Source organism: Eretmochelys imbricata, chromosome 9, assembly GCF_965152235.1.
Source record: "Eretmochelys imbricata isolate rEreImb1 chromosome 9, rEreImb1.hap1, whole genome shotgun sequence".
NCBI lineage: Eukaryota > Metazoa > Chordata > Testudines > Cheloniidae > Eretmochelys > Eretmochelys imbricata.
The window spans coordinates 95,780,405-95,792,936 of NC_135580.1; the positions used below are offsets into that span (position 1 = coordinate 95,780,405).

The 12,532-nt window shown below is 48.0% G+C and overlaps 1 protein-coding gene across 1 annotated transcript; it reads left to right on the forward strand.

Moving 5' to 3' along the window:
• Positions 1-11,355: 11,355 nt before the first annotated feature.
• SOX3 (SRY-box transcription factor 3) lies at positions 11,356-12,288 on the forward strand. The gene has a single exon (XM_077826686.1). The coding sequence runs from the start codon at positions 11,356-11,358 to the stop codon at positions 12,286-12,288; it is 933 nt and encodes a 310-aa protein (XP_077682812.1).
• Positions 12,289-12,532: the final 244 nt, after the last annotated feature.

The window sequence follows — 12,532 nt, forward strand, 5'->3', positions numbered from 1 at the left end:
TATAGCCCCTAATTTGCAAATCCAGATCCTGATTTGCAAATCCACTTGACATCCAAGGGGACCAAATCTGGGGACAGATGAGGATAGGTATGGCTACCAGCATAGATAATAGCAGCCTTTGGGCTGCTCTAGCTTCTATCCAGCTGTTCACAATCCTAAGAGGCTCTTCCAGCAGCTGGGAATCACCAGGGCATAGAGATGCCCAGCCATGCCCCTTTTTCACCAGCCATGCTTTCCATGCTGGTTGCTGAACGGGGATTAGCTTTGCGCCAGAGGGTCGGCATAAGGATATGCATGGTTCGTGTTCTGCTTTTAAGTCTTTTCAACAACTTACTGTTGGAAAATGCTGCAAGGAATGATTAGAATCATTGAGCTTTAGGGGTCTATCCTGCAAGGTGCCTCCATCTGGGAACTGAGGATGTTCAGCAGGTCTCAGGAGGCATCTTGCAATATCAGGTGCTTAGCTTAGCCCACTGTAGAAACAGAGGCCAAGCACTGAATTCAGATCTGGATTCCAATTCTGAACCTCCCACACAGTTCAAGGATGTTTGGGTCCAGGAATATGGTTTTGGCCTATCTTTAATCTCCTCTGGTTTTTGCAGAGGCTTCCTGTTCATAGTAAATATCTCACAACTCTTCTAAAGTTGGACAAAAAGTGGGCATGACATCAATACAGATGCCTCCTTCCAGGAAGAGCAGGGAATTAAGATCGAAGAAGCATTTCTATTCTAAAGGGATATTTACAACTGCTTCGAATTTTTTCACGTTTTACCTTCTGGTATGAAATTTGACCAAGATTTGTTCTCCAGCAAGAACAATCAGTACAAGAAAAGTGCTGTAACCTATCACACCCATGTAGTTCACAAATGCACTTTTGCTATTGTTTTAGAAAACAGTATGTATTAGAACTTGTCCTATAATGAATTCCCTGGCATATTATTTCATACCCCTGGATATTCACTATCTGTGTATGACATTATCTAGGCTTTACTATTAGTTGTGGCCAATAGGCTGCCCTCATCTGTCAATGTAATTAGCTCTAGAACAGTATTTTAGGACAAAACTTTGCTGTCAGAATGGTACAGTGGATCATGAATCCAATATTCCATTTTCCAATTCCTGTTGATCTTAGTACAGCAAATCTTGGCCCAAGTATTCAGCTGTTCCAATCTGCGCAGAAATCCTACTGACATCCCATGGGTCCCATATGTGTGAGGAGAATATTACACCTGAAAATTCACTGTGCTGATGGGAAATCAGAATATTGCTCTTATCAACCATCTGTCTGCCTGCTGGGATGTCATTCCTACGGAGTCCTACTGCTAACTTTTTCTCTGATATACTCATTTTGAAATTGTCACAGAGCTGTGAGTTTTAAGTAACATCTAACAAAACAGGAGCGTGCCCAAGTGAAAAACAGGGTAGGCTTGAATTATCGAAAACCTACAAACCATTTGCTAAAGCGGAATACCCAAAGGAGAGGAGCATGTTCTTAGAAATATTTTCACTCACTAAAGTTGACTTTACATGCTCATATCAGTGGCTTGAATCTGTGCCACCGTTTGTGAGTTTTGAGGTCATCATCCCTAACTGTGGAATTATTTTTGATCCTGCACTTCTGCAGGTCATGTTGCCCTACATGGGGAACATTATTTTCATTCTATCTTAAAGAACTTTCTACATTAAAGACAAATGTGTATTTTTTATTCTGTGAATAGGAAGATAATGTTAGTAGAATATTTGATCTGAGGAGGAAAAAATATAATAAAACACCTTATCAGAGCAAAAACAATTCATACAATCTCAATACAAATATATTTGCTTGTCTAGGTGATTAGCTCTTTGGCATTATTTCTAAATATATAAAAGGGCAAACAATGCTCTGCAGACTGATAAAGAAAGAAAGATGATATTCTCTGCCATATGGTTATACTTCTTGATGTGTAAGATCCAAATCCAAAGCCCAGTGAAGCCAATGGGAGAACACAATTGATACTTATGTATATATAAAGTTTGGTGGTTATCATGTGTTCAAATCACCACAGCAAGATCCTCTTAACCATGTAAGTTACATGGAAAACAACAAATAACCCTCCATATCCATTATACTTATCCTTGTAACTTTTAATATTTTTTGCAATTTTGTTTTAGAGGCATAGCAAAACATTTATTTGCTTTGTCTAAAGGAGAAATAATTTGCGGAAAGAAAACTGATTCTAAAGACATCCATCTGAAACAGAATTCTGCCTAAAAATGGAAAAGCAATTGATTAATTCTAACATTTCAGCAGGAAATTAAAAGCATGGTTGTTAAAATAACCAAAAGTTGTAAATATTTAAAAGTAACTTAAAAGAAACAGGGAAACTATTTTAAAAGTAATCTGTCAGCCTTGTGCACAATGAGAGGACATTCATTTAAATTCTTAATAATGTCTGGTTTAACAAAAATATTACTACATGTTACTTAGTAATGCCCTTTCCTGTTTTTCTTCACCCTTGTTTTGATTTGTCTGAGAAATACACACAAGAATGTGATACACTTTCAATATGATATTCTTTGATGTGTAATGGAAACATCCAGCCACGCAAGTTTAAGATTCTCACTCATTGTTAGCTCTTTTACTGTATGTGATCCATCCTGATAGCTGGATTGGCCCTGAAAAACTATGCTTGGAAACCACAGTCGTTTAAAAATATAGAATATTAGTTAATTGATTGTAATAAAAAACAAAAGGAAGTGGGAAGGCTGTCTGCCTGCTCTATGCTTTATGGTCCCACAGAGTTTACATTAGCCCTGTGTTTTTCCACTTTCCTTATATGAAATGAACAGCTGTAATTGAAAAGCAAGAAGCTCCATGGTTTATAGAAATAGGTGTTGTTAAGAGCCTTAGCCATCTAATTTTCTTCCTATTGCAGGGCAGGCTTCTATTGTCTGTTCTTTAGAGCTAATTTCTTTTCTGATCAAAAGGCCTACATCATTGAAAAGGTAGTAATGACTATTCATTTGGTTGAAACCTCCATTCTGCAGCCTGCAAAGCTTTATTTAGAAACTGCTATTTCTTTCTAAAAGGAAAAGCTCATTTATGTCCTCTATAATGTCAATTAAAGTTGAATATATTTTAATTATTTATCCTGTAGAGAAACCTTTCAGGATCTCAATTTGCCATGCCTATGATATAGGCTCTAGTATACAACAATATGTGACTGCAGAATGATATCTCAGAGTCTAGGACTAACATGTGTTTTGATTTTAATTTACCACTAATGAATAGTTTACTTGCAACTAATTAGCAAGTTAGATCACTACAATTAGTGTCTGATTTCTTTAATAATATAATTTATAAAAAAGGAGAGAACCGTTATTACTAACAAATAAAGCTGGTTGTTCTGTAAAGAAAACATTCTGCAATAGGGTCTTTTAAATTTAAATGGGTAATACAGAATCATTTGAATTGTTTAAAAAAAAAAATGAAAGCAGCCTTGTCTCAGTTATCATAGTCAGTAGGCAAAACCATCATTAATCTATATTGCAACAATCATAGTAAGTAAACATTACTCAATGGAAAGTCTTTTAAAAAGCAGTTTTCTAGGATGACAAGTTACCTTACATTATATTAATAACTTGTCACAAATTAAAACAAACTGAGCCAAAAGTTGTGCTAAACATTTCAGGGCTATATTAGAATGAAACAGACCAATACAGAATGATCTGGTTACAAGGACCTACATTTTCATTGACTTAGACAGGTAGCAGTAAATATTATTTGTGTCCTAAGGCAGGTGTTTAATGGGGACTTTCCCTTAGTAATTATTGAAGTTATTATTTGTCTCCCTTCAGAAAGAAATGTGTGTGTGTTTTCTAATTACCAGCGGGCCTCTACTTTATCTTGTAGAGCTTGATTTGGATGTATCAGTGTTCCCATTTACAGACTCAGTACTTCAAATAGGTTTCAGAGTAGCTTCAAATGTAAGTGAAAAGTTCTCTTGTTGCGAGATCCATACACATCTATACATTGAGAACATATGTGGATCAGACAGATAAATAAATATAGAGATCTCTCAAGCAAGAAGATTTTGTTTTCACGTGTCCCTTTTTCACACTCACGTATCTACCTGCCTTTGCTACTCTTTAGCTTAGTCATGGGTAGGCTGAGTGAGTCAACTCAAATCAGAGCTGTATGTACCAAAAATAATTATTCGGTATGACTCCTGCTTTTCGTTTTAGCTGCTATGTGTTTCCAGTGCCTTTCGAATATAGATTCCAAGCTTTGACTCCTGAAAACCCTGACCGGTTACGGAAGCAATGTTTCTGGGGCCAGCTAAACATCTTGCACCCTACCTTGCAGAAGCACGTGCGAGGCAGAGCACACGCTGCAGCCAGGGGGCCTGCGGGATAGATCCTTTTCAGAAACTGACATGTAACCGATGATCAGCTCGGTGAGGCACGGTGTCCCCGAAGCGGGAACGTTTGCCTGCGTTATTCTTTCCTCTCCTACTCCGGTGAGAGAGGCCGTTTGCCTGAGTCAGACCAGCGGGGTTCAGCCCACCCTGTGAAACAGGCGATCGCTTTGTCTGGGGGAAAGATCACAGGAGGTGCAAATAATAAAGGCATTCGCCAGCATCTGATATTTGATTATTTTTTTTGAAAGCCATGGTTGGCGAAGAGGCTCGCTGCTGTAACTTGCCCGACACAGGGAAACGAAAAATAGCCTGTAAACTGTTATGTAAGATGCCCAGCCTTAAAATGGTTTCAGAGTCGCAGCCCTGTTAGCCTGTAGCCCCAGAAAGAACGGGAGAACTTGTTACAATTGTTGGGAGGCTGCAGTGTGTTCACCTCATTGTATCCCTCCCAGCAAATTTCATCCAAGACTCAGGATAGATTTTCTCATATCTCTTTAACCAGAGCAGGGGCTGACTTAATAAGCACTTTTGCTTTTCTGGCTTACTGGAGTGTCCGTTTTCCAGAGCTACTTTCCTTGTTCAGACCCCTACGAGTCTCGTCCTTTCCCTAGGGCTCGCAGCGCTAAGCCAGTCCAATGCTGGTGGTCCCATTACAGCTCTGTTAATTAGTAACTGGGGGGGGGGAACCCTTATTAGCAACCCCCAGCCCTACCCCATCCCTCCCTCCTTCTGAAGCCAGCCCCGTGAAGCGATTACCGCGAGGAGCAGTTTGTCAAAGGCTAATAAACAAATTTCTAGCGAACACCTGAATGAGCAAGGTTCAGGAACACCCAATTAAGAAATGTGGCTTCTGGTTGTTTTTTTTTTTTTTTTTTTTTTGTGACAGTGGAAACACGCTGGTATAGAAAAGGGGCTATTCAGCAAAGGCTCTGAGAGGTCTGTTTGCAGCCAGGCATTGTTGTCAGAGGCCAAATAAAAGTTCAGTTGGGGGGAGGGGGGGAAGAGAGAGTGATTTAAAAACATTTCACAGTGTCTCTCTCAATATGCTATAAAGGGGTAATTGAAAAGCAATATATTTGTATCCGAAGGGTGCCGGACGCATTTGTTTCCATGCAGCAATTTAAAAGAAAAAGTTAGTTTCCAAATTATGTTAATAACCTGCTTATTCAGTTTCCTGCATATAAGAGCAAGCCCATGGCAATAATAATTGCTAATAGATTAGCTACATCCCGATGCTAACAGAGCTCTTGGCAAGATCACAGAATAAGGAAGTTTATAGTGCTTTGTCGGAGCTAGTCAGTTCCATACACCTTGATGTGCCAAAAAAGACCGCGTCCCTATTAAAGATCACCAAGAGTGGGTCTAACACAGCACGTGGACACCTGTAAATCTTTTTATTTCATATATTAGAGGATGAACCAAAATATCCACCATCTATATTTTATATCTACAGACAGATACACCGTGTGTGTGTGAGAGAGAGATTCATGAAATGTATAACCCACATAAAACCACGTTGAGATTTTAATTGACAAAAGCATGAAAATTTTGCCTGTGAAAGTCACAAATATATTTGATCTCAAAATATCACAAAACAATCATTAGATTCATTTGTACTCGGCATTTTTGACACTTTTCATGTTGCCCAGCGGAACATGTGACCGCAGATCACCTCTAACTTCACTACTTTCCGGTATGGGTGGAAATAAAATCTCAACCGAAATTGATCACTCTGGGGGCCAAGAGGCTTTGGGGCAGACGCCCCCATTTCAGTGGGGGAATCTTGCTTAAAAACGGGATGCGATTGTGATGTTATTTCTTTAATAAAAAAGATAAGTTTCTTCAAACCTGTCATGGAGTTGTAATTTACAGGTCGCATTAATGACTGGTGGGTCAGGGCATAGCTTTGACTGGACCCGATTCTGGTGGTGAGAGAGACACGTTTGGGGGCTTCCAGAGAGCTCTTTTTCAGGGTCGTGTAATCTCGAAAGCTTGTCTCTTTCACCAGCAGAAGTTGCTCCAGTAAAAAAATATGACCTCACCCACCTTCTCTCTCTAATATCCGGGACTAACACGCTATAACCACACTGTGGGTGATGCCTGTGATTGGTGTGAAACGGACAAAGTCATGTTGACACGTGCATCCCCACATGTGGGTGTTTGGATCTCGTTAAAAGTTTGGCGTTGATGTAGGAGTGATTTCGCCCCCACCAGGGCCGCGCGCTGCTCCGCTTTTGACAAGTGTGTTTACACCGGCCAAAGCGCTTTGCTTGTTCTGAGCCCACCCTGCACCTTGCTAGGGGGATTCTCAGCGTTACCCAGTGGTCAATCTATATGCTGACAAATTAAAGGGCTCTCTGCTATAAACCTTGTCTGGTCTTCTTCGTCTGCAGCATTCCCGGCTCAAAGATCAGGGATAGCCAGGTTAGTCTGTATCCACAAAAACAACAAGGAGTCAGGTGGCACCTTAAAAACTAACAGGTTTATTTGAGCATAAAGCTTCGGCTCAAAGAGACTTTATTAACAATGTTTTCAGCTCCCTCCCTCCTTCGCCACTGACTAGACCCACTGGGTGCTGCGTACTTGTAACTAGTGACTAGACCCACTGTAGTTGCTGCGTGGTCAACTTTACAGAAACTTCGTGGTGGACGAATTCCTACGGGGTCTTCGCTTCGTTCCCAAACCCCGCGGCTGGGGCAGTCAAGGGGTTCGATCCCCGAGCAGAGCTCGGGGAGGAGAGAAATCAAGAAGGCAGATCGGTTGCAGGAAGCTCGGGAGATGGGGACTGAATCCGGTCCAGAGTGGCTAACGGCTTGTTCTGCGCATAACGCTGCAGGCAGACTAACGTTTGGGTCTTGCCGTAGCTTTTGGCTGAACGCCTCCTTTTCCTTTCCTTGCGGGGGGACAGAGGGGAGGGCAGGGTTTGGGCCTTTTAAAGCGCTCTGAAGAGCGATTTAAAAAGCAGCGTGGATCCGGTCCTGTGGTTCTCGTGACAGTCCAAGTTTAACACCTTTCCTCTCTGTAGCCCTGGATTATCCCCAGCAGCGCCCCCCACCCACCCACCCCCGCATATTCACTCTCGCCATTGACCAAGCGCTGGTCCCGATCCTGCTAGGATGTAAGCACGTGCTTGAGCGCGTGGAGTCCCGCTGGAGCCAGTGGGGACCGCTTTCAGGATCGGGGCCGTTATTCGGACCCGCTTCTACCTGCAAACATGAAGGGTGACTATGCGGGGGTCCTGTCCCCTTCACTGAACGGACGCGGGTGGGGTTGGGGGAAGGGTTGGAGACTGTGTTGCCGGTTGAGGCCCAGAAGGGGCGACACCGGGGAGGCAGCCTGGCTGGGGAGTGGGCAGGGCCCAGTTCGGGGTGGTACTGGGGCCGGCCGGACCTGGCGCTTTGTCCCGCCGCTGTGCCGGGCGCCGCTCTCAGGTCACCAGTAAAGTGCATTGGTGTCAAAAGGACTGGCAGAGCCCATCTGATTCCTAACCGCTGCTTTCTGTCTCTCTTCTTCCCTCGTTTTATAATCTGCAGCTCAGAGACTGGAAGGGAATGGGATTACTCCGCTAATTTTACAGCGCATTCATCGCTAATTCCGAGATTGGCCACCCCAGCTATTCCTTGCCATGGGGCATTGCGAAGTTTCTTTTCAAATAGTCACCCGATCTTCTGGCATTAAGAATAAGACAGGAGTCACCTGTGATAACAGCTTGGCAGGGGGAAATATTTTCAGTCACATGAAAAGAAGAACGGGATAGATCAGAATGATATTTACTTTCTAAATCCGCCTTTTTTATTGTTAGGACAGAAGAGACAGGTGATGTCTCCTGGAAAACATTGCCTTGCTTTGAAATAATCTGCAGAGTAAGGGTGGCACCGGTTGTTGTCTATCTTTGGATACAATTGTTTAAATACCATTGATTTCACTTTGGTCTCACCCTGGCACAGGGCAAAGTAAAATACAGGATGAAGTTAAATCTGAAATTTAAAATTGTTGCCAGTTTTCATCGGGCTCACTTTTCGCCATTAAAACAAAAGAGCTTTCATACAATGTTCCTATAATTTCAACTACTTACTGATTTTTCGTTGCATACATATAGTCAAGATCATTAAAACACACAGTTGTTGGCAGGACTAAATAGCTAACTAACCAGAGTTCATTTTAATTTGTTTAAACGATTATTCAAAGCACAGCAGTGTAAACACCCGAGAATCGTTCTCACATCAGAGCCGGTCATATTTTAGATCTGTAGTTGACTAATCAAAATATTTGGCACTATTGATTAAAATCAAGGGGATTACAGCTGTCAAATCTGTTGCCAAACGTGGGGAAAATGTGCTTGAAATAATATCTTTATAGAGCTAAAATATGTAGATATGATCATGTCCTTTAAGGAGGTTATATTTCGGGAGTCATATTTTTCAAAACAACCAACCAAAGGTTAATTCCCCCATAGCATAAGTAAAAAGAACAGGAGGACTTGTGGCACCTTAGAGACTAACCAATTTATTTGAGCATAAGCTTTCCTGAGCTACAGCTCACTTCATGGGATGCACGCAGTGGAAAAGCATAAGCAGTGTTTGTTTCCACGTCGATTTTCCACCCTCCAACAGATGATCATTTGCCAGAACAGAATAACACTTACTGGATTACCAAATACACAAATAGTTTAGATCCCACTGAGTCTGCAAATCAAACCTCGGCACCATTCACCAATATCAAAGTGGAAGTTTTCTTTATTGGGTTTTAAAGTTACATCGTTTTGTTCCCCCACCGGTAGAAGCGGCGAGCGGTGGCGGGGCTGGCAGACTGCGTTTGCCGGCTGTGCTCAGGGAGTCAGGTGGCGGGTTTTCTGGCGCTCCGGGGCTGGCTGCTCACTGCGCGGGGTTCCTGCGAAAGTGAACTGGCTCTGGTTTCTTTCGCGGCGCGAAGCGAGCTTGAGGACTACGGTGCTTTGGTAATTTATGTATTTAATATGCGTATATCCCAGGGCTTCAGTGCGAACCAGGACACTGCCCCGGGGAGGTCCCCTCTTCCTTGTGAATTAGCATCATTATCTTTATTGTCTCTCTTTTACAACAAGAAACCGGGTGCGCGGTGCATCTCCTCGGGGTAACGGCGCTCGGGTCAGACGATCTTTAAGTGCCAGTCGTTTTTTAGCCACTCCTCCCCCGGTAGAGTGGTTCCCGGCGCCCACGCCGCAGTTTGTTCACACACCGATGTCAATCCGCAGTGATCCCCCCGCTCCCCCCCTGGGCGCAGCTGAGAACAAACTCTTTAGGGTCTCAACCCGTTGAAAGCTCTTGTTCACACTGCGTGCACAGCTCAGCCCTCCGCCTTCCCCGTGTAGCCCTTGGGTTTTGTTTCTTGTTCTGGGTTTGAGCAAAGCAAACTGGGGGATGCAGGGGACGGAGGGGGGCGGGGAGGACGCGGTCACACAGCAGAGGAGCACGGCTCTGATTCCCCCCCCCCGCCCCCTTGTGAGGTAGGGGGCCGGAGGGAGCGCTGAGGCGGCTGCAGGAGCGCTATGCCTTTAAGAAGCTCCTGACCCGAACTGTCCTCGCAGGTGTGGGTGCTGGGGGGAGGGGGGGAGAGAAAGAGAGAAAGGGGGCGGTGGAGGAAAGCCCTTTGATTGACAGCCCCCGCGAGCCTCCCCCACAAAGTTTCCTTTCACTCCAAGGGGACTTTGCTGTTGCCATGAAAACGGATTTTGGCAAGCGCCCCTCCCCCCCCGGGGGGGGCAGCCAACTGGAAAAAGTAAAGTGGCAAAGAAAGGAAAGGAGGTGGGGGGCTGGGAAGTGCATGCCAGGTTAGCCCCCCACCCAGTCATGCACCCCACTTCCGAGCTACCGGGAGTCCGGTCAGAACCCAGACAACCAGCCCCCCCACCCCCCGCTTGGCAAGCCATGCTGGGGCCATCACTGGGCTTCAGAGTGGGGCTGATGTGTCCTTGTGTAACCCGAACAACAAAGAGCCTTGCGACTGGGGGGGGGGGGGTGCATTTGTAGCGTAAGGGGAATTGCAGCACCCCCTCCCTTTGATCGGAGAGCCAGGATCCGCCGCCACCCTTCAAGATGCCCGGGGGAGAGCAGGGGAGTGGGATCCCCTTCCCTAGGGAGAGCTGGGGTCGCCCCTGCCCTGGATCCCCCATCAACGGCGCGGCGGGGGGGGTGAGCTTAGCTCCGCTGCGGCACCCCCCACCCCCAGCCCGGGTCATTCCGGGGCTGCTCGCTCCCCAGGCACTGGGCTGGGCAGGCGAAGTGGGGTGGAAAAGCAGCTCCGCTTCCCCGCCATCGCGACCCCCTTTGTGCCCCGCACACGCACGGAGCCCAGGGACCCCGCCGCCCCGAACAGCCCCCGCCGCGGGCAGCTGAGGTTCAAGCCCCGCCCGCCTCCCCCCGCAGGACACCCCCTTGTGCGGCCCGCGCCCCGCAACCAGCAGCGAGCCGGGGGCGGTTTGCAGCGGGATGCCCCTGCCTGCCTGGGGGGGGCGGGGTGAATCTAAAACAAACCCGACCAAAAGTTGCCCCCTCCCCAAGATCCGCAGGGGGTAACGTGGGGGGAGGGGCCGCACCCCCTGGTTTCGGGGGGGGGGGTTGGAGCGCCAGGCGCGGGGGGGGGGGCGGTGCGAACCGGAGCCCCCTAAATTGCCAACTTTTTTTTTTTTTTTTTTTAAACCAGCTGGTCAATTAGCATCCGTCAGGGCCTGTCGGGAGCCGCGCGCTGATTGGCTGCCGGCTGCTCATTTATAGGCCGTCAATCATCTCCCCCCAGCACTGGGAGCGCACCGAGGAGGCGGCCAGAGGGGGGGAAGCGCCCGGCGAGCCCCGAGTTTGGCCGCTTGCAGCAGCCCGCCAGCCCAGGGAGGAGGAGGGGGGGAGCCGCACCTCGCAGCCGCCCGGTTCCCCGGCCTCACCTGCCCGCCACGCTGGCGCACCTGCTGCCGGCCCCGGCCATGTACAGCATGCTGGAGGGCGAGCTCAAGAGCCCCCAGCCCGCCCCGGGGGGCCCGGCGGGGACTGCGGGCAAGGGCGGCGGCGGGGGAGCGAGCGGCGGAGCCGGGGCGGACCAGGACCGGGTGAAGCGGCCCATGAACGCCTTCATGGTGTGGTCGCGGGGCCAGCGGCGGAAGATGGCCCAGGAGAACCCCAAGATGCACAACTCGGAGATCAGCAAGCGCCTCGGGGCCGACTGGAAGCTGCTGAGCGACGCCGAGAAGCGGCCCTTCATCGACGAGGCCAAGCGGCTGCGGGCCGTGCACATGAAGGAGTATCCGGATTACAAATACCGGCCCCGCCGGAAGACCAAGACCCTGCTGAAGAAGGACAAGTACTCGCTGCCCGGCAACCTGCTGGCCCCCGGCGGGGCCGGCGCCGTCAGCAGCCCCGTCGGGGTGGGCCAGCGCCTGGACACCTACGCCCACATGAACGGCTGGAGCAACGGGGCGTACTCGCTGATGCCGGAGCAGCTCAGCTACGGGCAGCACCCGGCCATGAACAGCCCCCAGCTGCCGCAGATGCACCGCTACGACATGAGCGGCCTGCAGTACAGCCCCATGATGTCCACGGCGCAGTCCTACATGAGCGCGGCTTCCACCTACAGCATGTCGCCCGCCGCCTACGGCCAGCAGCCCGGCACGGCCATGAGCCTGGGCTCCATGGGCTCGGTGGTGAAATCCGAGCCCAGCTCGCCGCCGCCGGCCCTCGCCTCCCACTCCCAGCGGGCCTGCCTGGGGGACCTGCGGGATATGATCAGCATGTATCTCCCGCCCGGGGGGGATGCCACAGACCCTTCCAGCCTGCAGGGCAGTCGGTTGCACAGTGTCCACCAGCACTACCAGAGTGCCGGGACTGGGGTCAATGGCACTGTACCGCTGACTCACATCTGAGACTGCTCTGCCGTCAACCCAACCTCCCCCCGCTCCTGGGACAGCTGGCTGCTCGCTTGAGCAGACTGGGACTCAATGCACCTCCCCGGGAAGACTTTTTAAAAGGAAGGTTCGATGTCGCGTGTGTTTTTTTTTTGTACAAAAAGAAATGGGGTGTGTGGGGGGGGAGGGGGAGGGTGTGTGGACTGGTTTTCTCTAACAGAGCACAAATGTCTCCTGGGAAGTTTTAAAACCGCAGCCACTT